This window comes from Syngnathus leptorhynchus, chromosome 6 (genome assembly GCF_054491065.1).
Source record: "Syngnathus leptorhynchus isolate UIUO chromosome 6, UIUO_Slep, whole genome shotgun sequence".
NCBI lineage: Eukaryota > Metazoa > Chordata > Actinopteri > Syngnathiformes > Syngnathidae > Syngnathus > Syngnathus leptorhynchus.
In genome coordinates, this window is record NC_141200.1 from 456,230 (window position 1) to 479,252 (window position 23,023).

The following is a 23,023-nucleotide window of genomic DNA, read 5'->3' on the forward strand; positions in this document are numbered from 1 at the left end:
ACAAGGGGGGTGCTGGGGATCTGTGAGGGGAGGGGGGGTGCAGATAAACTTTGTGCCCCCGTCTGAAAGAGGGAAAAAAAAAAAGAGAAGAACCGATTTGAGCAAACGTGGATGTCATCAGTTTTTATTTTTGAGAAACGCAAAGCTCTTTTCTCCTCAAGCTCCGCCCGCTCCATCACGCATGAGCGGCGCTGCGGTTACCACGGTGATGTCTCCAAACCCTTTTGAGTACTTGATGTACTTCTAGTATTCAGCAACAAATTAAAAAATGTAGATATATATATTTTTAATTTTTCAATTTGTACTGCATTGTTGTAAAAAGTCAAACTATTTGTTAATTGTTACCGTTAGCGTCATCGCTAACGCACGGGCCCTTTTTGATTATGCCATAAGATTTTTCTTATGTGTTGCATATTTCATCAACTCATTATGCCATAAGATTTTTCTTATGTGTTGCATATTTCATCAACTCATCACCACTGCTAATGTTTAGCATAGATGCAGATTTGTCATGAATGTGCAACACACTCACTTCTGCTAAGCTAGCTAATGTTAGCCTCGTTGCTAAGATCCACTGTTAAATTCATTTGTGTGTTTCCAACGTTATTGTCAAAAGTGAAGAGGCATCCATCCCTAAGACGAAACAGACACATTTTGAGTTTTGTTTGCTTTTTTTGGGTTTGTCGTGACATACTAGCCCGCCGGCTGGCCTCCGTCTTTGAAAGGAACAGGCGTCGCCCGCACCTCAAGTTACATGGGAAGTGGCGGCACACATTCAAGGTGACAAAAGCTCAAATCAGATGAGAACATCTGCTTTTTATTGTTGTGGAGTGTATAATCATGCCACCCCCACATCAATACATGGATTGAGGTAACGAGGTCACACAAAAGAGCCCGCGGTGTCATTAAAGAGCTCCCCCGCTAATCCTCCGCACCCGCTATGATAGTCAGAGGTCAGACCAAGCTCATCGCACATTTTATCGCAGCATCAGCAGGGGACTTAGCAGTGACATGGAGAAATTGTTTTCAATCACAATATTCCCAATGGCTTGTGTACATGAAGCCTTTTGATTCCAATCGGGCTTTTCGTCCCAACGAATGTGTCCATCTCAAGAGAGACAGTGATTCACCATACTCGATTAATGGCTAGCCACCATCCTGTTGTCGAGCGAGTTGTTGATTTTCGTTGATGGGAACCGCTTTGAAGCAGGACGGGGGTCGGGGGGGCGGTTGTTGTCCGCCCGTCGGCCCGCCCGCTTCTTTGTGGCCCGTCGAACTGTGGAGAAGACTGAGCGTCGCTAACGGCGATTCTCAGCATTCCAGGAGACTTGGAGGACGCTTCAAATTCTTTGAGGGCTCGCCAAACACAAGTGCTTCCATTGCTGCAATATGAGCCGCATTAACTGCACACACACGCACACGTCCGACTATCCTCACCAGGAGAGGTAAGTAAAAATTGTGAAATAAATCAATCAATACCAGTTTAGAACATTTGTCCAAGAAAAAAAAGTGTTCATCTATGATTGTTTTTGGGCAATTTTGTTCATCATTTGCTCAATTTATTGTCATACAATGAAAATATTGGGGGAAATCAACAGTTTGTAAATCATAGGCAAATCCTAATATGAAAATAAAATGTTTTTATAAATAGATTGAAAGGATCATTGAATTCAAATCGAACTTATTTGTCACTTACTTGAAGTTCTTTGTGCATGATGTGCCTGATTCCAGATGAAACAGGCCCCGCCCGAGCCGAGCCGAGCCTGTTGTCGTGTCTCCCGGCAACATTTTGGGCTTTTTTTTTTCCTCTTGCCATTCTGCTTTTATTCCGACACACTGAAGCAAAGTTTTAGCTCAAAGGCACTTTTTTTTTTTTTTTTTTTTTTTTCCCCCTTCGAGACTTTTAATGGCCGACTTTGAGATTCTCCCATTTGCATTGGCCACTGTAATCTCTCAGCCGCCTCCCAAAAGCCAAAGACAAAAAGTGTGAATGCATAATTCATAAAGTCCAGCCGAACTTGGAAGTGTGGCGTCGCTTCAAAGTTGCCCCCGGGGCTCTTTGGGGTCTTTTCAGTGCACAGCGCAAGCTAGACGTTGGACAGTCGCCCAACCGCCCGCCCGCGTTTGCGTGTGCGTGGGTTGCGCGTGCGTGCGTGCGTGCGGTTCTCTGCCTCCCCACCAGCGCAGTTCCTCCGCCTGCACACGCACGCACCCACGCACGCACACACAGACAGAGACAAATAGTGTCTTTTGTGAGTACAAGAGCTAAAGAGAAGTCGTCAGGTTCTTTCTTTCTTTCTTTACGATACATTTGACACCACGCAACAGATGGTGACTAATTATCATATTTTTCATTCTTAATATGATATGTTTTTATTTCTATTAGATGTAACGTTATTTTAAAACTGTTTTGACTTGTTAGCGTATCAAATAAAATGAAAAAAAAATGAAAAAAACGCCCATGATTTTCGTCTGTGTTTGGTGACGTCATATTGGTGCGCCGCGCCGTCAAGAGTCCTTGGCTGCTGTTTTCCTGGGCCTGCTGGAGGTGAAGCAACTTGCCTTTGACTTGAGGGCACGCACGCCGACAAAATGCACACTTGGACGCAGTTATATCGAGCTCTCGCCACGGTAGGAAGTCCGCTTGTTTAGCGGAACAAGTGCACTCGTTGTCGGCCGAGGAAGTTTTCACTTTTTGTTTTGTTCGTTCCTCCTGCGATGAGCTAACTCGTCGGCCGGCTAATATGACCAGACTCAATCACGCATTTGACCTGTTTTGATACTTTGACAACCCGAATGTGCCTTGATATTGCTTTCGGCTGTCTTAGGCACGCGCAGACCTCAAACTGGTTCATGCTTTTTCCGTGACGTGTACGAGCGCGTGTCCGTTGCAACTCGTTGTGATGTCTTTATTGCTAAACGCTAAATGATCGCTTTGTGTCAATGCTCCGGGAGAAGTCCTCAATATGAACCGACACGCCAACAAGCAGTGCAAAGGCCCGTTGCGCGAACTTAGCTTACCCAATTTGCTGTGATGTAACGTTGGAGGAAATCTGAATTGAAAGGCTGTTGTCATGTCAATACAACGGGGAAAGACAGAAAACTTTTTGCCAAGCAAGAGATGTTCCTTGGTGCGCTGAGTCACGACTTGTGTTGTTGTTTTGTCTTTGGTGCACGCAGCGAAGTCACCAGCTTCCGTGCAAGCTCCACGGAGCGGCGGTGTTGTCCGTCCGAACGTACGCCGACAACGCAGCCAGTAAGATGCGGCCGTCACCCTGTACAAAGTCGAGCACATGGCACAGCGCGTCTCCAGTTGTACATTCTGCAATGTTTTTCTCTGACTCATTCAGTCGATGCAGACGTCACAGTGGTCGGTTCGGGTCCGGGCGGCTACGTCGCCGCCATCAAAGCGGCGCAGCTCGGCTTCAAGGTACGTTTGACACAAAACTTTGCTCGCCATGAAAAGTCACAATGGTGATGTTTGTGTCTGGACAGACAGTTTGTGTGGAGAAGAACGCCACGCTGGGCGGCACCTGCCTGAATGTGGGCTGCATCCCCTCCAAAGTAAGACGCCCGCCCGCCGTTGTCGCTTGCACACGCGCCAATGCGCTCCTCTAACGTGTGTGTGTGTGCGTGCGCGCGCAGGCTCTTCTGAACAACTCCTACTTGTATCACCTGGCTCACGGCAAAGACTTTGAGAGCAGGGGCATCGAAAGTAAGATGCGCCGAGCGCAACTCCAAAAGCCGTCTCCTCACGTGCTCCGTTCTTTCCTAGTTTCCGGCCTCTCTCTGAACCTGGAGAAGATGATGGCGCAGAAAAGCGGGGCGGTCAAAGCGCTCACCGGGGGCATCGCGCACCTCTTCAAACAGAACAAAGTCAGAGCTTCTTTTCGCAGCCCCGCCCCACCTCCAACTTTTTTTTTTTTTGCTGACGCAGCCTCCTCCCTCATCAGGTGACCCACGTCAGCGGCTTCGGCAAGGTGACGGGAAAGAACCAGGTGACGGCCGTGACGGCCGACGGCGGCCAGCAAGTCATCAACACCAAGAACATCCTCATCGCCACCGGCTCGGAGGTCACGCCCTTCCCGGGAATTCAGGTGGGCACTGCTGCGGTCTGGGAAAGATCTGGCGGGATTTCCTCGGGCACGTAAAGGAAGGCCAGAGTCCTAAAAAGCCTGCTCTGTTTTTTGCCGGGGCAGATCGACGAGGAGACGGTGGTGTCGTCGACCGGCGCGCTCTCCCTGAAGAAAGTTCCGGAAGAGCTGATCGTGATCGGGGCCGGCGTCATCGGAGTGGAGCTGGTGGGCGTCGTCCTCGCCGCGCAGCTTCCCGTCGGCCGGCGTGACGTCGCTGACCGGGGCGTCCTCCTCTTTGTGCCGCAGGGCTCCGTGTGGCAGCGCCTGGGAGCTAAGGTGACGGCCGTGGAGTTCCTGGGCCACGTGGGCGGCATGGGCATCGACATGGAGATCTCCAAGAACTTCCAGCGCATCCTCCAGAAGCAGGGACTCAAGTTCAAGCTGGGCACTAAAGTCTTGGGCGCCTCCCGGAGGCCGGATGGAAAAATGGATGTGGCGTAAGTAGCGCGAGCCGTGGCTGTTGTCGGGCCGCCGTGATTAAGAAGGAAAATGTGACTTCTTCAAAAACCAAGGGGCCGTTCTGCCTTTTCAGCGTGGAGGCGGCAGCCGGCGGTAAAAACGAGACACTGACGTGCGACGTGCTGTTGGTGTGCATCGGCCGGCGACCCTTCACGGGGGACCTGGGCCTGGAGGCCGTGGGCATCCAGCTGGACAACCGTGGCCGCATTCCCGTCAACGGCCGCTTCCAGACCAGCGTGCCCAGGTGCGTCGGATGACACATAAGTTTGAAGCGCCAGCCGGCTAACGGCGTTCTCGTCGGCAGCATCTACGCCATCGGCGACGTGGTGGCGGGGCCCATGTTGGCGCACAAGGCGGAAGACGAGGGCATCATCTGCGTGGAGGGCATAGCGGGCGGCGCCGTGCACATCGACTACAACTGCGTGCCCTCGGTCATCTACACGCACCCCGAGGTGGCCTGGGTGGGCAAGACCGAGGAGCAGGTCAAGGAAGAGGTCAGCCCCCGCCCCCCCCACCCCCCCCACCCATCTGCTCTTTCCAAACGACGGCTGTCTTTGTCTTGGTTCAGAACGTCCCCTACAAAGTGGGCAAGTTCCCGTTCGCCGCTAACAGCCGCGCCAAAACCAACGCCGACACGGACGGCCTGGTGAAGATCCTCAGCCACAAAGAGACGGACAGGATGCTGGGCGCTCACATCCTGGGAACCGTAAGAAGCTTCACGCTGGTTTCACGCCGTTCGCCGCCGCGGCTAACGCTGTCGCCGCTTGTGGCCCGTAGGGGGCGGGAGAGATGATCAACGAGGCGGCCCTCGCCATGGAGTACGGCGCGTCGTGCGAGGACGTGGCCAGAGTCTGCCACGCCCACCCGGTACGTCACTCGTCAATCGAGGTGCGAGGAAGGCGTTTGGAAAAATGGAAGCCTTATTTTGGGGGGGGGCGGGGCTTCCTCTTTCTGTCACAGACGGTGTCGGAGGCGTTCCGAGAAGCCAACCTGGCCGCCTCCTTCGGCAAGGCCATCAACTTCTGATCGTGGTCGTCTTGGTCCCGCATCCAAATCGCTACTCCACGAGACCCGATGGCACATTTCCATATTCAATAGGGCCAACATCCGTTTTTTTTGTCATTATTTACAGCTGCTTTGTAATATGATGGCGGCGTCTCCGTCACAATAGGCACAAAGGAATCTCAATTGGCATGGCGGCACCTATTTATTTCTACTTCCTGTATGCCAGCGCTCCTCTGGCTCAAACAATCAATAAATCCTTCATTTGTGCTCAACATCCTCGGCTGATGCCTTTTTTTTTTTTCCTCATTTGAGGTTTGCAACGCGATGACATCACACACGTTGAGTCGGCCTCGCGAGCGCCGTGACTCGTTCGACCGGTGACGAGTTGTTTTCTCAAGCCAACCCGTGTGTGCGCAGAGCAGGCGTGTCACCGCCGCCGCTCCTGCGGGTTGAAGCCGAGCAGCCGTCAAAGCAGAAGACGGACCGGAGCGCCGCCGCGTACCAGCGTGAAACACAAAGTGGGATTGGGGGGGGGGGCAACGACAAGCCTCCAGGTACCGTCCGCGTGGCAAAATAATTTGTGTTTTCCATCTAATTGCTCCGACTTGCTTGTTAACTCATTCACTGGCAACCCAGCTTTGACGTCTATAACCTTGACACGGATGATTGTTTTGTTCTGTTAAAGCGAAAGGCCCCCCTAACTTCCTTTCTACCTTCCCTCGTCGTTTCCAGCGGGGCCAGGTGAGCGCCTCCTGGACATATGGACCTTCCCGTGACATCGGTGAGCAAATTTCATGTTGACTTTGGATTGTTGAATTTGGCAAATGCAGCGAAGGAGCACGTTTGTCTTGTTCCAAAGCTAACAGCACAAACAAAAAGGTCTTCCAGCATGTCATCTTCAAACTCTTGACATACCAAAAATGCGACAAATACTAGACGACTTTCTCGTTGAGTTGTCGCAAAAGTCAAGGCCGTCTGAACCCACGTCGGCATCAAAGGTGTGTTCTTATCTCACCTCCAGATCCCTCTTGACCATCGTCTCACCGCAATGTCTTTGAGCTTCAAGAACACCTCAGTCACCGACGTGATCGACGGGATCATCGAGAATATCCCGTGTTGGTGGCACGCACGCACGCACGCACACGCATGTTCTACAACAGCTGTATTTCAGCTAGTGCACAAAGCTAGAAAGCTAGCCTAGCGCTCTGCCTCACTTCAAAGGCACCAAGTTCAACTTGGGCTAACGCCACCTTCACTCCACAGTAGTCAGAGGAGATCCTACAAAATGATTTGGACTAGACTAACATTGAGCGTACAACTATGAAGAGCATCGAAGTGGACCGGTAAGGTGGCTATCAATTTGTGCCTGCATTGCAGTGCCCGATTGGGCCATCTACGCCCTGGCGGCGGCGGGCGCCATCCTACTCTTGCTCGTGGTGTGCTGCGTGTGCACGTGCCGCTGCAGAAGCCGACGGAAGAAACGACGGCAGAAGCCGACGGTCAAGCTCCAGCCGCAGAGCCGCCAAATGAGCAGCGAGCCGGTGAGAAGAAGCTCGCCTCCATTTGAAAGGTTCGAGCGTCCCGGCGAATGTTTGCAATCAGGTTGAAGCGGGCGCGGACGGCCGCAACTCTGGCGCCGCCGAGCAGCCGCGAGGGAAGCTGCTCTACTCGTTGGAGTTTAACGCCGCGCTCTCCGAGGTGAGCAAATTCATGAACAGCGGAACGCGGATCCCATCAACTCAATGAAATTGCGTGTAGCTAAAGGTGGGCGTGAAGGAAGCCCGTAACCTGAAGGCCATGGACCTGGGAGGAACTTCGGACCCCTACGTCAAGGTTTACCTCCTACCCGACAAGACCGTGACCTGCGAGACCAAAGTCATGAAGAGCACGCTCAACGCCACCTTCAACGAGACCTTCGGCTTCCAGGTACAAACGCGCTAATGTTAAAAGCTACAAACATCGAGACCTGAACTCGGCCAGGCACGGGCCAGTGTGTAGGTAATGTTGTTCTTTTGTCGTCAGATCTCCAAGGCGACTTTGGTCAAGTCGACGGCTGTGCTTCAGGTTTTTGATTTCGACCGCTTCTCCAAAAACGACATCATTGGAGAACTGCGCCTAAATCTTGGACAAGTGGACTGGAGCCACATCATAGAAGAGTGGAGGGACCTCCAAGAACCTGCCGACATGGAGGTTACGCCTAAACCGAAGCCAAGTCCTATAGGACCTGGTTAGACTAGCATGATTAGAATCCTAATCCTGTTTTTTTCTAGAAGCTAGACCTTGGTCTGGAATTGTAGACAATTCTTTTCTTTCTAATGCAGGAGGAGAACCTTGGGGAGATCTGCTTCTCTCTGCGTTACGTTCCCACATCCAGCAAACTGACCGTGGTCATCTTGGAGGCCAGAAACCTCAAGAGCACCGACCTGGACGGAACATCAGGTTAGGACTTGCAGTTGACTTGGGAATAGTTCAGACCGCTCCGGTTGCAAAGAATGCTGCCAGAGCGTATCGGTAGTGCCCAAATGAAATGGCGGTGCTTGTCGTGGTGGAGATCCGTACGTGAAGGTGCAGCTGGCTCTGGACAAGCGCAAGTGGAAGAAGAAGAAGACGTCGGTCAAGAAGAACACCCTCGACCCGTACTACAACGAGGCCTTCTCCTTCAAAGTCACCATGGAGCAAATTCAGGTAGGGGGCGCCACCGCTCACGGGGCACCGCGCCAGTCGGCGGCGGCGGCGAGCGAGCGAGCGACACGCGTAGACGCCGCCCGTTTGTGCGCGCCCAGCGCGTCACCTTGGTGATCTCGGTATGGGACCACGACCCCATGACGCCCAACGACTCGGCGGGCAAGATCTTCCTGGGCTGCCACGCGGCGGGTAACCAGCTGAGGCACTGGGGCGACATGCTGGCCAACCCGCGCCGGCCCGTGGCGCAGTGGCACTCGCTGCTGTCGGAGCAGCAGGTCAACGCCACCCTGGGCCTGAAGAAGAACATCCCGCTCGTCAACAAACTGCCCTTCTCGTTCAACAAGAGGTACAAACAAAATAGGCACTCTTTGCGCTTTTTGGGGGGTTTTTTTTTCTTTCTATGCGCGTATATGTCATAATTTCTGGTGGTGTCGGGTCCCCAGTGAGCTCTAGAAGCAATCAAGCTGAGCTGCTGAGTCGTCATCGTCTTTGTGCTGCTTCAAGTCTCCTGAGAGCAAGAGATACTAATCATCTGCATGCAGCGACGTCCATGACCTACAGGGGGCGCCCGAAACAGCATGTGGACCAACTTGAACACTTTTTCATGCATAAATGGTACAATTATTCTCCAAGGAAAAATCCGCTTGGAACTTCAAATTAAGCTGGACTCATTTTTGCTCCTTTTCTTGGATTAAATGGACAACAAAATGCACCCATGGTAAATTAAAAAGTTCCTGAAAGAGTCAAAATTCCTTCTTTTGAGATGAAAAAGCTGGCGAATGTAAACTTTTTTGCAACATTTTGTATACGCTTGCATATCAACAATCATTTCAGAAAGTGCTCCATATATTTGAAAGACGCCAGCTACTTAAAACCCCAAAATGTTCCAAATGCATCACGCGATGTGATATCGAAGCATTTTTTCTGCTTCTGAAGCATCAACGACATCACATTGATAGGAGAGAAAGTTGCCATCAAATGTAAACGGTCCATTTCAGACCATGACAACAGAACCCTCAAAGCTAAACCAAGCTTTCTTGTTTTGATATTTTGTTCTTTGTCACTTGGGGTCAACTTTTCAATTTTGAAGCAAACAAGCACTAAGCGAGTGCAAATCGGAAAAAAACAAAGCTCGCGTGTTCCTGGTGCTAGCTTGCTCCTTGACCAAACCACTTGAGCAGGATGAGGAGGATGAGCTGTGACATCAGGTTACCAGGTTACCAGTGGTCCAATGACACCTGGCACAAGAGTAGGAAAACACAAAAGACGGAATGAGCGAGCAAGCGAGCGAGCGAGCGCGCCTCTTCAGTCAGTCCGTGGACGCTCTGACAATCTGCAAATACACGCAGTGAGTTGTCATTTAATTCTACTTCAATCCGATTCGTGCAATTAGTACTGTCTTCATCACTCTAACGTGTCTCCTTGATCAGCTTTTAATCTCTGCCTTCCACCTTTTGAGAAGTGGATGTTTTTCATTTCCAGTGGCAAAAATTGCAATCTCTCTCCAGCACTAGCGCACAGCCATTTCTCTTAACTTCCTTTGTGGACTCTTCAAACAAAGAAGGAAAAACTGCATACTTCCAGGATTACTAATTGAGGATTTTTACATGACATAACGACAAAATAACATCAATCCTTGTGTTGTGTCTGTATATGTTGACAAAAGCAACAAAACGGCAATGTCTCCATCTTGCAAGACATCATTTCTTCTTAGGAGACACAAATTTTAGTATCATTGGAATTAGTGCATATTTTCTGCTTACAAATGTTTCTTTGTGTTTCATGTCTTTTTTCCCACAGTAGGTGGGTACAATAGTTTTCAAAACTAATTTTACAAAGTCTATTGCAAAAATGTTCGCGGGTGGGTCTGGTTTGAATCGGACGCAGTATGTACGGACTTCAATATTGGCAACCACTCTCCAGCCCGCGAGTGGGCGCACTACCGCGCAGTTATTCTCCCTCCCGGAAGTCACAAGAAGGCTGAAGAAGGAAAAAGAAAGCGCACTTCCGGGTTGGCTCGCTCTGCTCGGCTAGCGGAATGGCTAGCAGGCTAGCTAGCCGGCTAGCCCTCGTTCCAGCTCATTTAGTCATGTAACTCAACTTCCCGAAGTGCAATCGTGCTGTTTTTTTTTTTTATCGGAGTCGTATGCGGCGCAAGCTCCGAACTTCATGAAGGAACGACACACCGCCGATTTGCTATGCTAGCCAGCGGCGTATGAATGGTGCGCCCCGTTCGCCAGCGTTTGCTAACAAGTCAAGTTAGCATGGCCACAGTTTCTAAGGCTTGACGACATGACACGCTGAGCTCGCTGCTCCACACTTTAGCGGCTGATACGCGCGCCTCCGTCCAATGGAGGCGACGCGTTGCCCGGCTCATCCAACAAGATGACGCGCCGCCTGAGCCGGCGGCTGCTTGTCTCCTTGTATGCAGGAGGCCAGACATGGACGCCCGCTCCCAGTGCGACATCGTGGCTGCCGAAAAGGGGCCGAGTAGTCAGATCGATGGACGCCGCGCTGGTAAGGCTGCTGGCTGGCTGGCTCGCTCGCTCGCTTGCTGTCAAAACCTGAGGAACTCTTCCTTGTCTCCAGCAGGACTCGTAAGCGCCCTTCACAAGATCTTCACCAACCACAACACCCTCAACATTCAATCCGTCAGCCGCCTGGAATGTAGTGGTGCGTTCTGTGCTTGATTCATAGTTTGTCTTTTGAAAAGATTGCCATCGTTGTGAAACATTGATGTGATTTGATCTTTGTGAAAATTCAATACCTCATTCAAACTTTCCAACGTTCTGCTTCAGGTTCGTGTCCCGATCTGATGATGAGTAGAAGGGAGGCAGCAGACGCACCTCCCGCGGCCTTTACCCCCCAGCTGCCCCCCCGGGCCCACCACCATCGGCCCCTCTGCATGTCGGTGTCGTCCGACAGCAGCGGACGCTTCAAAGCTCTCGACACGCAGGAATGGAAGAACAACCTCAAAGCTCAGGTCTTGAAGAATGCACTTGTTGGAGATCTGCCCATATGACTGAGCGTGGCTCGGCCGTGTGTGTGATGTCTCCCTCCATCAGATGGAGCAGGCCCACAGCGCGGGCGCCGCCAGAAGCACGGGCTCCCTGGAGCGGGCGTCCCTCTTCTGCGCCGCGGGAGGTCCTCCGTCCAAGGCTACCAGCGGCCGCTTCTCGCTCTTCTCGCCGCCGTGGAACGTCAGCTCCGAGTCGGACTCCAACCCGCCGTCTCGCTCCGGGTCGCGGAAACTGCGCAACTCCAGCCGGCGAGCGGCCACGGGTCCGGCCGGCGCCCCCGAGCCGCCCGGAGGTGAGGGGGACGGCGGCGGCGGCGGCCCGCGCCATTTCGAGCCGGTCATCTCCAAGGTGACGGACTACATCTACGTGGGCAACTTGAACGCGGCGTACAACGGGCGGGCGCTGTGCCGCAACAACATTGACAGCATCATCGACATGAGCGGCGCCCCGGGTCAGGCGGCGCCGGCCCTCAGCCTCATCCCCTGCACCTGCTCGCGGGGCGCCCGCCACAGCTGGTCCCGCCTCAAGGTGGACATCGGCGACGTCAAGCAGCGCTGCTTCGAGGACATCAACGAGTGCATCCACGCCTCGGCCGGCAAGCGCAAGCGGGTTCTGGTCCACTGCGGGGACGGCTTCTCCCTGGCGCCCACCTGCGTCATCCAGTACCTGATGCTCAAGCGCAACATGAGGCTCATGGCCGCCTACGAGCTGCTCCGGGCCAAATATCCCGTCAACATCCGCGAATGTCACCGCAACCTGCTGGTGAGCCTGGAGAGGACGCTCAGGCCCGGCGACGTGGATCCGGAGAGCTTCAAGCAGGCCATCTCCAGGAAGGTGGCCTGGACCTGACTCCGCCCCGAGCTCAGAAGAGTGGCCGCAAAAGTTAGCGCCCGACGATGTGCCGCAACGCCGCCTCCAGTTGAGATTTGGCCGCAACTCTTTGGATGGACTCGATTTGAACATGGCTCTGGTACCGGGTGGTCCCGTGACGCCTGGCGCCCCAGTGGATCTTTGATGGTGGTTCTCGTACCTGGCGGTCCAGTTGAGGTCTCGTTGATAGAACCTGCCGGGCCACCCTCTCCCAAAACTCAAACGCATCCATCTTGTTGGTTCCTCGTGAAAATGTTGGTGTCGATGTGCTCGTCCGCTGCTGGAACAACAAGGCCGAGCTGTCCTCTATGAGGAAGAACTTTTACTCGGGTCTACTGTGCAGAGTTTGGGCTCTTGGTCTGAATCGTGTTCCGTGTGAATATTGTGGATGTTTTGTGGTGATTTGAAATGGAGGGGAAAAAAGCAAACGGTGGCAATATCAGGAAAGACTCAATTTTTTCATGATAATATTGTTCTTGTAATTGACATTTTTTGGATTTTTTTTTATTTTAATACTGTACCATTCATTTGTGGTTTCCAAGTCTAACTTTTCTTCCAAAATATTTTGGTAAATTTCCATCCAAATTTTTCCTGCTAATATTTGGACTTCTCTGTGCTATGACTCCCCATGTGACGTTGCTCCTTTATTTCCTTTCAAACTAGAACTTTTTTCCCCCCCTGGTTTATTTTCAGCCTCACTTTCATACTCGTTTGCTAATGAAAAATAAGAAGTTGCTTGTAAAGTGGGAACATGAACATGTCAATTTCTTCCTCAGATTCATTTAAGGTGGCGTTTTTTTTAGGCTAGCCGATGTTTGCCAAGTGACCAAATAGCATGGACGCTAACGTTTTCGTTAGCTCGGCATTTGGGTTAGCCTCCAAATGTAGATCGGAGAGTTTTGTTTCATTTTGTTAGCATTACAACAAAACATTTCCTTGGAGGAAGTCATCAAGTGTCGACACTTCCTGCCAATTTATGGCAAACTTGTTAAGTTTTATGCAAATATTTACAAAATAAGGATGCTCTCGTCGTTGAAGTGGCTAGGGGCGGCTATGCTAACAATATGTGAATATAACTTGGCGTCTTGGTTGGCTTTGTGACGTTTGCACCTTTTCTCGATATCTGCCGTTGAGTTGTTGTGGGGTTGTTTCCCCCCCCCCCCTACGTGCAAATGTGAGCTTGGCAAACGGCGGCTGTAATATATTGGCGCTTTTGTTTTTCCCGCGTGGTTGGTGAAGGTGAACGTGAACTTGGTTCTCCTCAATGTTCTCAGGTGATTCTTCAGTGGTGCCGCCGCCGCCACCTTTGTACTGTTGATTCAATAAAAGATGACGTACGTGATGGCATTTTTTGAATATCTAATATTATTTTGAATTGCAATTTCAATCTGATGTTGTGCTTTTTCTGTGCAGATGCTGCATTTTGTCTGTCACTACTCCTCCCCCCCCCCCCCCCTCTTAGCACCATGCCGCCGCCATTCACAAAACAAACCATTAAGCGCGCTTGTTGTGTGGCAAAGTCCCACTTTGGGAATAAAGGTTATTTTGGGAGGTACGCTCTTGCAGATGCTGCAATCTGATTGGTCGCTGAGAAAATCACCGACCATAAAGAGAAAGACGGTAGAATGTTCTTGGTCATTGCTGCTTTTCTTCCCTTCCACGGTAAGAATTTTTCCATTTTTTTTTTTTCAAGACGTACTGCATTTCACATGACATTTTATTCATTTCTTTATTGTAGTCATATGTTAAGGTTTCAAATCAGTCAAATGTATTTTTTCGTCATCTGAAAGCTCTTTCTGTTGATTTATTGGAGAGTGATTCAAAAGATGTGGGACTTTTTGCCTTTTTTTTTTTTTCTTTTCACAGCTTGAAGACAATCACTCAATTCATCAGAAATGTCACAGTAAGTCTGCAATCTTACTTCATTCCAATCAAGCAAACGTTTCATTGTTAACTGTAAGACATTTTTCAGGAAGAAGATGTCTTTGAGTCGCAAACATCACCTCAAGGTACGAGTACACAACTTGTGAGATGTTGCCATGAACTCGACTCCTCTTTTGTTTAGAGTGTGATGCTGGCCATCGCCAAAGATCACCTCGAGCAGGAGGCCCGGGAGCGGGAGGAGCAGCGGGCACGCTACATGGCTCAGTGCTGCCCCCCGCTGGTGATTCCCAACACCATGCAAGCGCTACAGGTGTGTGGACGGAAGACCAAATAACTCCATGAAAACTCATTTTCAATGAATTTTTTTATTGATTGAAAAATAAAATTGAATCTGCAGTTACTTAACAGTGACGTGCGTTTGCAGGAGCTGTGCAGGGAGATCCACCACAAGACGGACGTGGCGGACGAGGAGCGCTACGACCTTGAGATGAAGGTCAACAAGGCTAACAAGGAGGTAGGAGGAGACATTTTGTCCCTTGGCAAACTTTAGAACATGACTATGCACCATTTCACCGTTGCCTCGTGTTCAGATAGATGACCTGAAGATCAAAGTGCAGGACGTGACGGGCAAGTTCAAGAAGCCCACGCTGAGGAAGGTGCGCATGTCGGCCGACGCCATGCTCAAAGCGCTGCTGGGCTCCAAGCACACCGTCAACATGGAGCTCAGGGCCAACCTCAAGCAGGTCAAGAAGGAGGTCAAGGACGAGGTCAGTCGCCAGCGCAAACGTGTCGGCGACGTCGGCACGTTCTTCGTGCTTGATTTTTCTTGTCGCTTTTCAGGACAAGGAGCTGCGCGACGTTGTGGACTGGCGCAAGAACATCGAGGACAAGTCGGGCATGGACGGCAGGAAGAAAATGTTTGAGGGCGACGCCTAGCGTCCAACTTGATGGCCTATCATTGGACGGCTCGCCCCAACACTGGCCGTTGCTACGTGCAAAAATATTTGCTCGTTAACCACGGGAGCTTCAATGCGATTAAAAAACAACAAATCATTGAAACCGATTTGTGTCGTCACCATGGCAACAGATGCACAGGAGGATCTTGACCTTCTTAGTGGTCACCTTTATTGTCTTCCTCCTCAGGTTCATCTTTATCCTCCTCAAGTTCTAGCTTGTTGTTCATCTTTGATGGCGGTCACGCGCCTCACCTTCATCTTGTTCGTCGAGGTCTTCTTCTGATCCGTCATCGAGAAGAAGAAAACCGTCTTAAAGGTCAATCGGTTATTTATACGTTGGGTGTGTGTGTGCGTTGCATTACACGAGCTTGCGTGGCCATTGGCCTGCTGGCTAATCCGCTTCCCTAAAGAGGACACGGCGCATTCCCGCCAGCGTGTCATTTAAAGCTCATCTCGAGCACAAGAGCACAAGAGCGGCCGCCCAGCCAGCCAAGGAAGGAGCGAGCGAGCGAGCCCAGCGTCGGCACCCGCAACAGGTCAGCCGCACCGCACCGCACCGCACAACAGGACGAGCAAGCGTCCTCATCAGATTGACTTGGCTTCAACGTTCTCGCCACAGTTGTCAACGTTGGTTTGCTCGCGTTTCGTTTCGTGTGTGTCCATCAAATGAATCGATCCAGAAGTCAATAGAACTAAATGCCCATTTTTAGGGCACCTGAAATAGTATGGAGAAAATATTGGAGACCATTTCAATCAAATTGAAATAAGCTAGCCAACAATTCAGAGGCGATGCAATGGTAGCTCGCAAACAAATGTGCAAATTGCTGCTTTGTGATTTCTTCCTCATCATCATCATCATGGCAAGCGGCAGCGTCTTTGTTGTCTCTGTCGTCATGGTAACGACGACACCACGAGGCCGACTGGCTTCCTCGTAATCCAGATAAGAGTAAAAACATGACATGCTTGCATCCTCAAGCGTGGAGGCTTGTCGAAGTGACGTCAATAATTTTTGGCCGCAAATCGGGCCTAAAATGTGTGTGACAAGATGGCGGCGGCGGCCGGCAGCTGCCTGCTATTTATTTCCCTTTGCTCATGCGAAAGCTTCTTGCGGCAGCGTGTTGGGTTACGGCCCCCGCAGACAATCCCTTGGGCAGATGTCCCTCAGCATCGTGTCCTCGCGCCTCCCAAAATACATTTCCAACAACACACACACACACACACACACACACACACACGGCCTCCCTTGAGCTCTCCTCACTCAGACATCTTTTCTTTTAAGACGAGCACCTCGTCACTTTTTCCTCCTCCGACAGCTGAGGCCGTAAATAGACGCGCATCCTCCGTCTGATATTGATGACCCCCCCCATACCGCCTTGTCACTTTGCTCATAGATCACTTTTATAATATAAGAGAACTTGTTTGCTCCTCGCTTATGATTGACTCCTTAAGCAGTCTTCTCAAGAGAACGAGGAAACGACAAACATTTGAGTCAACGTGTCACTCAAGTCGCCTACTGCTAACAGCTAGCATTAGCGAGATAGCGGTTGAAACATTTGACTGCTTGCCTGACATCGTCTGGACTCTTTTCATCCAGAGCCTTTTCTAAAATTAAACGAGGACATTGAATCCATGGGGATTACTTGAGACATCTTCACGTCCCCAAATAAACTCAGAAGAGACAAATCAAGAAGCCCAAAACATTCCGAGGCTGCCGTTAATGTGCTAAACATTGTTTAGAGCTAACAACGTTTTTTTCTTCTTCTTCTTCTTACATTTGGCAACTTTTATCATGTTTGATCTTTTTTCTATTTTTGTCTCGCAGATAAGGTCCACACCGAGAAGCCATCATGGCCACCGAGTGAGTGACATCACATTTACCATCACGTACTTGTTAGCATGCTAACAACTTGCTGTCGCGTTCATTTGACACCAGACGCTAACGAGATGAACCCTACTGAGGTCGGCTAAATGCTGACACGCTAGCGGTTGCTATGCAAACATAGCACAAAATAGCAACTTCAAGCTAACCCATAAGGATAAAATAAGCCTCAGAAGACATTTCTGCCAGCCGCTTGAATGTTTGAGTCGTCCGTAATGTTGCGATCCGTGCAGGAAACGACTGTCGGCCAGACGCAAGCACACTCTGAAGGTAGGTGCGCTGCTCCGCTCTGGCGGGCCCACCCGCATCATCCAAGTCCTAAGTGAGCCCGCCTACGCCCTCAGAGTTGCATGCTGGTGGTGGCCAACAACCTCCTGGAGGCCGAGGCTACCGAGAAGGCCGCGGAGCGCCAGAAGTTCCTGGAAAACCAATGTCCCCCCATGGACATTCCCTACTCGGGCGACGAGCTGCGGGTGAGTGGCCGTCTTCCACGTGGGGTTTGTTGACCACTGCGTGCTGAAGTCGCTGGCACGTCCTCCTCAGGAGCTCTGCAAAAAACTCCGCGAGCAGATTGACGTCAGTGAGGAGGAACGCTACTGCATCGAGTTCAAGCTCAACATGGTCCTCAATGAGGTGAGAAGATGGAGTGACGCTTTTCTGAGAAGACCATTTCTGGTCTGTCGACATTGGTGAGAAGAGTCGAGTCTTTGTGAGACCAGTAAACAGTTTCTGGTCAAGGATGCCTTCGCGAGAGGAGTAAATCATGTCTGTGTTTTGGTGAACAGACGGAAAAACCTTCTCATGTCATTTGTCTGTCTCCTGCAGGTTCGAGACCTGAACATCAAAATTGTGGACCTGAGGGGCAAGTTCAAGAGACCTCGCCTGAAGAAGGTGCGCATGTCGGCCGACGCCATGCTCAAAGCGCTGCTGGGCTCCAAGCACACCGTCAACATGGACCTCAGGGCCAACCTCAAGCAGGTCAAGAAGGAGGTCAAGGAGGAGGTGAGAAATTTGCAGGAATGTTTGAAGAGGAGATATTCCAAAGCTGCTATCGGATGTTTGTGACCGGCGCAGATGGGATTTCCGTCAGACGGTTTGCTGACGAGGACATTTTGTGTTTTCAGGACAAGCAGCTCCGCGACGTCGGCGACTGGCGTAAGAACATCGAGGACAAGTCAGACAGGAAGAAGATGTTCGACAGCTAAACCCCGAAGACGCGCCTTAGCTTCTGTTCTTCTCATCCAAACTCAAGAGTTTCCCAAAAAATAAAAAAAAAGTTCCACTTGAAAGTATGGAGTCCTTCAAGGAAAGTTCTCGATCGGTGCTTTGTGACGTTGGGATGGAAGACGGGAAGTTGACGTAAAGGGTGTTTTGTTTTGGGTGTTTGTGAGCCACCGTGCTAGCAAGCTAGCGTGTTTTCTTGTGTTTGGAATAAAGCTCTTGTGCTTGAGCCACTTGGTGGCGTCTTCTTCTTGTTGCCTCTTGTCGTGTTCACTTTTTTAGCGAAGAACTTGTTTATTGTTGTGGTGGTAGCAATGTTAGCATCATGCTAAAAATGGCTAAACTGAAATAACGGCAGTTGGAGTAGCACACCAAGTAATTAGCAAATTGCGAGCTGAACACATTTGATGAAGACATTTTGGGTCCAGCTATTATTTTATTATTATTCATATATTTTGGTTTGAATTTGAAAATGTTATACACTCGTTACTCAAATTCTGAGGCTAAGTTAGCTTCGTCAAAATGCTTTCATTGATGTTGTTCTTGTGGTATTCTACGTGGAGGTGCAAAATAGAAAAGGTAACTTAATGACTATATTGTGTTTTCCATTTGTCTATGCAGATGAACACCGTGCTAACGACATCACATGTTGCAAGGTAAACATGAGAAGGACGATCAGCAGGTAAGCAGGTAGTCACTTCAAGGAGGAGCATTGATTTGGACACGTTTTACAAAGCATTATGGTTGCCGTCCGCGCTAAATAATCCTTTGACCGTGTCGCCTTAGATGTTCGTAAACGCTCGAAGCATGCCGCTGATGCTTTTTAAGTCCTACGTTGGCATCTCGCAGGCCGCCTAATTTAACATGAGCCACTTGGGTTAGGTGTTGAGTGACACCGCCAACCTGCAATGGATCTTAAAACAACACGCTACGTGAAAACGCACTTCCTCAGACGGCCACTAGATGCTCCCCCAAGCGCGCCTTTCACGTCCGATTGAATCACTGCATGCAGTTCCTTACGCGGCCACCAAGCTGAAAACGACGGCAACTCTGGAACATTCCCAAGGCTCCCGTGGCACCTAAATGGAAAAGATTTGCTCGTGCACCTTGACCCCATTCGCCGCCTGCAATGTTGACCAGTTGGTCGCCAACAGTCTTGGTCGAATGGAGCCAAAGGTAGAATCGGTCGCCGGCCGATGTCAGCACGTGTCGACAAATACACGAGGCTTTGTCTGCTGTCACTTTCAACAATGCACGGGGTTGACAGGTTGTCAATCACTTTTCAATTCATTGCAGACAGGTCGCCGGCAAATTTGGAAAAGGCCGCATGTTGAAGCCAACGTGCTGGTGGTACACTATGTCACAATGCGCACGCGCTAAAAATATCCGCAACCTCCGATGCAAGCTGAGCTCAAACAATTAATGAGGAAACGTTATCTCGACGGAAAAGTCCCGCGCAAATCTGCTGCCTCCGACTTTTTATAGCCATGACATTCTAATTCCGTTCCTTCTCCTGCCTCTTGCTTTTTCTTTGTCTTTTTTTGTTCTTCTACTGCCTAGTGCCGTGTTCAGAGCTTTAACCATCATGGCCTCAGTGTACGCCTCACTTGAAACAATCTCACTGCTTGCTAGTAGCTGTTAGCGCCTGAAACGCAAGCGGGAAGTTGTTAATGTTTATTTCCACTTCACATGTCTTGAAATACTTTTGCAGGTTGTTGACACCAAGATAGTGGAAGTCAGTTGGGAAGCTAGCATGCCAAAGGTCAAGCTAATTGTTCACATTTTTTGACCGTTCATAGTGGGGGTGTTAAAATACCTTCCAAGTTGTTAGAACACGTTAGCATGGCTTGTTAGCGCCAAGATGGAACGTTGACGTTATTTGAAGGCGGTTTCCTAGCTTGTCGATGTATTGAAAATGACCCGTAAGTTGTTGTCACGACACCTATTTGCCGGCCATGTTAGTGGGGGCAATGATTTAGATTTTGTCAAGTAGAGAAGCGCATTATTGATGTGATCCATTTCAAACATGAACTTGTTCATTTTCAGGTTCACACATGAAATTCATCACATGATAAATGGAATGCAGTTATTTCATTTTTTTTTTTTAAAGCAACCTGTATAACTATAAAAAAAACATTTCACCACATTTTATGGCTAAAATAGGACAATTTAAAACCATCCTTGTTAAAAGAAAACCATAATAGAAATGTGAACATGTTCGTTCCTGCTATTTTGCAAAAATGTCAAGTGTCCTTCCAGAAGCTGCCGCATTGGCATCAGAGTTGTGTCCTTCCTCCTCTTCCTCATCCTCCTGCTCCTTTTGTAGTCGGGGGCCGGTCCGAGGGGCTCGCGTTTCTTGAGGGTCTCATCCCGGGCGGCGTGGCGTCTTGATATGGCGTCCACCAGTGGGCGGAGCCGCATGGCTTTTGTGGCCACTATGTAAATCTATCCGTGTATAAATTGGCAGGTCGGAGCAGGCTCATTCTTAGCGCTGTCTTTGCTGCTCCTTCTTCTTCTTCTTCCTCTGGCTCCTCGGCACAGGTGAGCCGACTCTTCCTCCGGTTGCGACCTCCTGACCCCCGCTGGGCCTCTTGCCGCTGCATGCTTTACGTTATCTTGCTCATATTCACTCGCTCGCTGATGCGGCTCCTCTGCCAAATGCTCAAAATCCACCGATCACGACGACAACGACGACGTCGTCGTGTACAAAGTCGATCGGTCGGCTCGGTTTGCGTTTCCATTCTACTACCGATTGATTTTTCGAGGGCGTTTTTTGAAAACAATTTTTTGTCTCTTTCAATTGCACATTTCTTTGTTTGTTTTTGAAATATATATTAATATATATTTTTTCATCTTTTATTTGAAAGACTATTTTTACATTTCCATTCCTTAAGAAATCATCTTGGTTGAAATACTTTTGTACATTTGTTTTTACACTTACATCACATTTTTGTTTTTGTTTTATTTTTCAAGCCCATTTTTATATATATATATATTTCATAGTTTTTAATACTTTATGTTTGTTTTCCATTTCCAGTATAAACTTTGCAAGGTTCTTCTTCTTGCTGCTATTTTTGTTGATTTGATTTGGGAAGTTGTTGTTGTTGCCGGACAGCTGGGCTTTCCTCGGCGATATTTGATCTCTGGCAGCTTTTGATGCGGAAAGCGAATGAGTCTTGTGGCGAAACGTCGACGACACGGATGATGAAGATGCCCGTTGAGGTTTGGTAGCCACTGAAGCTTGTCAGTATTTTTAGTGGAGGAGGCGGCGCCGCGTTTGGCGTTGGCGCGTTTGACGCCGCCGCAGCTTTTCTTCGCCAAATTCTTTTCCGTGAAAGGATTTAGGACGGTGTGGATTCCCCCAAGAGATTTAATTTCCCACCACTGGCTAAAGAGATTATTGCGCTTGACATTTGACCCCCAGCTGCTATAAAGTGCAAAGTTTGCAAATAGATTGGCCTTGCTGGTGGCTAATTGCTCTTCTTCATTTTGCAGCCCTCAACTCCAGCAACATGTCTGAGTAAGTTGTGAGATTTCAAATACATTTACAAACCTTGACATTACGTGTGATTGATTGATTGCTTGCTTGCTTGATTGATTGATTGATTTGCCCCTCCCCCACAAATTCTTCAGGAAAAAGATGACCTCCAGCCGCCGGCATCACTTAAAGGTAAACACAAGGCTGCAGTTGCTTTACTATCTTTGCTATCTTGCCAGTTCCTCTCAACAGTAACTTGATTACTCCTTTAAAAGTAATTGAGTGACTTTTTGGTTTTCAAAGAAACTTGAGACTTGTTGTTTTCTTTGTCAATGTCGAATCGACGTACTCGCTAACTTAGGAGCTAGCTACGAAGAGGTGTGTGAAAGTCTTTGCTTGCGTGTTTGCAGAGTTTGATCCTGTCCATCGCCTCCACGTGGATCCAGCAGGAGAAGAAAGATCTGGTGGTGGCCAAGCAGAACTACTTGGCCGAAACCTGCACCAGGCCCAGCCTCAGCGGGGACCAGGCCACGCTCATGGTCGGCTCACCGCTACACTGAATTTTTCCCGTGATGATGATGATGATGTCACACCGTAATAACGTTGCGTGATGATGTCGTCACGTTTTGACCATGTCGTTCGATGAGCACGATGTCACATTTCGATGTCGCGTCATGACGCTGCCCCCTCCCGATGATGTGGACAGGACACGTGCAGAAAGCTGAACGCCCTCATCGATAAAGTGGACGAAGAGAGGTACGACTTGTCCATCAAAATCGGAAAAGCTGACAAGGAGGTGAGCCAGCGTTCCTCTTCTTCTTAAAATTGTCCACTTTAGCGCGCTAGGCCGCTAGCTCATCCGACTTGTCCGGTTTTGTGGCTGCGGAAGCTAAGCTAAGCTAACGCGCCGGTCGTCTCTCCTCCGGTGCAGATCGAGGACCTGCAGATAAAGGTGGTGGAGCTGCGAGGCGTGAAGAAGCCGGCCTTGAAGAAGGTGCGCATGTCGGCCGACGCCATGCTCAAAGCGCTGCTGGGCTCCAAGCACACCGTCAACATGGAACTCAGGGCCAACCTCAAACCCGTCAACAAGGAAGTCAAGGAGGAGGTGAGTCACTTTTGACAAAATGGAATGTGAGAAGAGAAAAACGATAGAACGTAAGGAGAACACTACACGGAGAGTGAGGGCTGACCCCGTGTGCGTGCGTGCGTGTGTGCGTGTGTGTGGCAGCCGGCGGAGGCGGTGGGCGACTGGCGTAAGAACATTGAGGACAAAGCAGACAGGAAGAAGATGTTTGAATCGGCCTAAAAAGCATTTTTGCATTTCTTGTCATGAAAAAATGTTTTGTTGTTTCATTAAATGTTTGCCAAAGTCAAACTTGCCACGCTGCCGTGTGACTTTGTACAAACACTTCCTAGCCAATTTGAGACAC

At 49.8% G+C, this 23,023-nt stretch overlaps 6 protein-coding genes across 12 annotated transcripts; all 6 read left to right on the forward strand.

The window, feature by feature from the left end:
- The first annotated feature begins 2,468 nt into the window (after positions 1-2,468).
- dld (deltaD) lies at positions 2,469-5,874 on the forward strand. The gene is made up of 14 exons (XM_085913702.1): positions 2,469-2,631; positions 3,181-3,256; positions 3,351-3,430; positions 3,496-3,564; positions 3,646-3,715; positions 3,776-3,876; positions 3,954-4,097; positions 4,200-4,301; positions 4,383-4,573; positions 4,669-4,839; positions 4,900-5,089; positions 5,164-5,301; positions 5,373-5,462; positions 5,556-5,874. Exons 1-14 carry the CDS (start codon positions 2,593-2,595, stop codon positions 5,619-5,621), a joined length of 1,527 nt encoding a protein of 508 aa, XP_085769828.1. The 5' UTR covers positions 2,469-2,592; the 3' UTR covers positions 5,622-5,874.
- Positions 5,875-6,133: 259 nt separating this feature from the next.
- syt8 (synaptotagmin VIII) lies at positions 6,134-9,015 on the forward strand. Of its 3 annotated transcripts, XM_085913705.1 has the most exons (11): positions 6,134-6,154; positions 6,286-6,381; positions 6,622-6,715; positions 6,978-7,141; positions 7,203-7,298; positions 7,359-7,526; positions 7,623-7,790; positions 7,922-8,039; positions 8,152-8,285; positions 8,384-8,631; positions 8,729-9,015. In XM_085913705.1, exons 2-11 carry the CDS (start codon positions 6,361-6,363, stop codon positions 8,736-8,738), a joined length of 1,221 nt encoding a protein of 406 aa, XP_085769831.1. In that variant the 5' UTR covers positions 6,134-6,154; positions 6,286-6,360; the 3' UTR covers positions 8,739-9,015. The 3 variants fall into 3 exon arrangements, with proteins under 3 accessions (XP_085769831.1, XP_085769829.1, XP_085769832.1); XM_085913703.1 differs by having other exon boundaries at positions 7,623-7,827; positions 8,152-8,631; XM_085913706.1 differs by lacking the exon at positions 8,729-9,015 and having other exon boundaries at positions 7,623-7,827; positions 8,384-8,625.
- Positions 9,016-10,249: 1,234 nt separating this feature from the next.
- On the forward strand, positions 10,250-13,517 carry LOC147055001 (uncharacterized). Of its 3 annotated transcripts, XM_085913709.1 has the most exons (5): positions 10,251-10,507; positions 10,717-10,802; positions 10,875-10,958; positions 11,084-11,268; positions 11,351-13,517. In XM_085913709.1, the coding sequence occupies exons 2-5, from the start codon at positions 10,727-10,729 to the stop codon at positions 12,152-12,154; spliced, it is 1,149 nt and encodes a 382-aa protein (XP_085769835.1). In that variant the 5' UTR covers positions 10,251-10,507; positions 10,717-10,726; the 3' UTR covers positions 12,155-13,517. The 3 variants fall into 3 exon arrangements, with proteins under 3 accessions (XP_085769836.1, XP_085769835.1, XP_085769834.1); XM_085913710.1 differs by having other exon boundaries at positions 10,250-10,802; positions 10,878-10,958; XM_085913708.1 differs by having other exon boundaries at positions 10,252-10,802.
- Positions 13,518-13,687: 170 nt separating this feature from the next.
- LOC147055002 (troponin I, fast skeletal muscle-like) lies at positions 13,688-15,332 on the forward strand. The gene is made up of 7 exons (XM_085913711.1): positions 13,688-13,837; positions 14,042-14,078; positions 14,148-14,184; positions 14,241-14,369; positions 14,484-14,573; positions 14,650-14,826; positions 14,900-15,332. Exons 2-7 carry the CDS (start codon positions 14,071-14,073, stop codon positions 14,993-14,995), a joined length of 537 nt encoding a protein of 178 aa, XP_085769837.1. The 5' UTR covers positions 13,688-13,837; positions 14,042-14,070; the 3' UTR covers positions 14,996-15,332.
- Positions 15,333-15,475: 143 nt separating this feature from the next.
- LOC147055003 (troponin I, fast skeletal muscle-like) lies at positions 15,476-18,344 on the forward strand. Its single transcript, XM_085913712.1, has 7 exons — positions 15,476-15,551; positions 16,838-16,873; positions 17,128-17,164; positions 17,239-17,367; positions 17,438-17,527; positions 17,720-17,896; positions 18,019-18,344. Exons 2-7 carry the CDS (start codon positions 16,863-16,865, stop codon positions 18,097-18,099), a joined length of 525 nt encoding a protein of 174 aa, XP_085769838.1. The 5' UTR covers positions 15,476-15,551; positions 16,838-16,862; the 3' UTR covers positions 18,100-18,344.
- Positions 18,345-19,270: 926 nt separating this feature from the next.
- On the forward strand, positions 19,271-22,962 carry LOC147055004 (troponin I, fast skeletal muscle-like). Of its 3 annotated transcripts, none has more exons than XM_085913715.1 (7): positions 19,271-19,291; positions 21,611-21,635; positions 21,749-21,785; positions 22,004-22,132; positions 22,300-22,389; positions 22,525-22,698; positions 22,822-22,962. In XM_085913715.1, the coding sequence occupies exons 2-7, from the start codon at positions 21,628-21,630 to the stop codon at positions 22,897-22,899; spliced, it is 516 nt and encodes a 171-aa protein (XP_085769841.1). In that variant the 5' UTR covers positions 19,271-19,291; positions 21,611-21,627; the 3' UTR covers positions 22,900-22,962. The 3 variants fall into 3 exon arrangements, with proteins under 3 accessions (XP_085769841.1, XP_085769840.1, XP_085769842.1); XM_085913714.1 differs by lacking the exon at positions 19,271-19,291 and adding an exon at positions 20,581-20,656; XM_085913716.1 differs by lacking the exon at positions 19,271-19,291 and adding an exon at positions 21,320-21,337.
- The last annotated feature ends 61 nt before the right edge of the window (positions 22,963-23,023 follow it).

Coding starts and splice junctions, on each gene's coding strand:
- dld (XM_085913702.1), top strand. CDS start 2,593: ATGCACACTTGGACGCAGTTATATCGAGCTCTCGCCACG. Junction 2,632..3,180: donor TATATCGAGCTCTCGCCACG/GTAGGAAGTCCG, acceptor TGGTGCACGCAG/CGAAGTCACCAGCTTCCGTG. Junction 3,716..3,775: donor TGAGAGCAGGGGCATCGAAA/GTAAGATGCGCC, acceptor GTTCTTTCCTAG/TTTCCGGCCTCTCTCTGAAC.
- syt8 (XM_085913703.1), top strand. CDS start 6,361: ATGGACCTTCCCGTGACATCG. Junction 7,299..7,358: donor TTAACGCCGCGCTCTCCGAG/GTGAGCAAATTC, acceptor AATTGCGTGTAG/CTAAAGGTGGGCGTGAAGGA. Junction 7,527..7,622: donor ACGAGACCTTCGGCTTCCAG/GTACAAACGCGC, acceptor TTTTGTCGTCAG/ATCTCCAAGGCGACTTTGGT.
- LOC147055001 (XM_085913709.1), top strand. CDS start 10,727: ATGGACGCCCGCTCCCAGTGCGACATCGTGGCTGCCGAAAAGGGGCCG. Junction 10,959..11,083: donor CAGCCGCCTGGAATGTAGTG/GTGCGTTCTGTG, acceptor GTTCTGCTTCAG/GTTCGTGTCCCGATCTGATG. Junction 11,269..11,350: donor AGAACAACCTCAAAGCTCAG/GTCTTGAAGAAT, acceptor TCCCTCCATCAG/ATGGAGCAGGCCCACAGCGC.
- LOC147055002 (XM_085913711.1), top strand. Junction 14,185..14,240: donor GTCGCAAACATCACCTCAAG/GTACGAGTACAC, acceptor TCTTTTGTTTAG/AGTGTGATGCTGGCCATCGC. Junction 14,827..14,899: donor AGAAGGAGGTCAAGGACGAG/GTCAGTCGCCAG, acceptor GTCGCTTTTCAG/GACAAGGAGCTGCGCGACGT.
- LOC147055003 (XM_085913712.1), top strand. Junction 17,368..17,437: donor ACTCGGGCGACGAGCTGCGG/GTGAGTGGCCGT, acceptor CGTCCTCCTCAG/GAGCTCTGCAAAAAACTCCG. Junction 17,897..18,018: donor AGAAGGAGGTCAAGGAGGAG/GTGAGAAATTTG, acceptor TTGTGTTTTCAG/GACAAGCAGCTCCGCGACGT.
- LOC147055004 (XM_085913715.1), top strand. Junction 21,786..22,003: donor GCCGCCGGCATCACTTAAAG/GTAAACACAAGG, acceptor GCGTGTTTGCAG/AGTTTGATCCTGTCCATCGC. Junction 22,699..22,821: donor ACAAGGAAGTCAAGGAGGAG/GTGAGTCACTTT, acceptor TGTGTGTGGCAG/CCGGCGGAGGCGGTGGGCGA.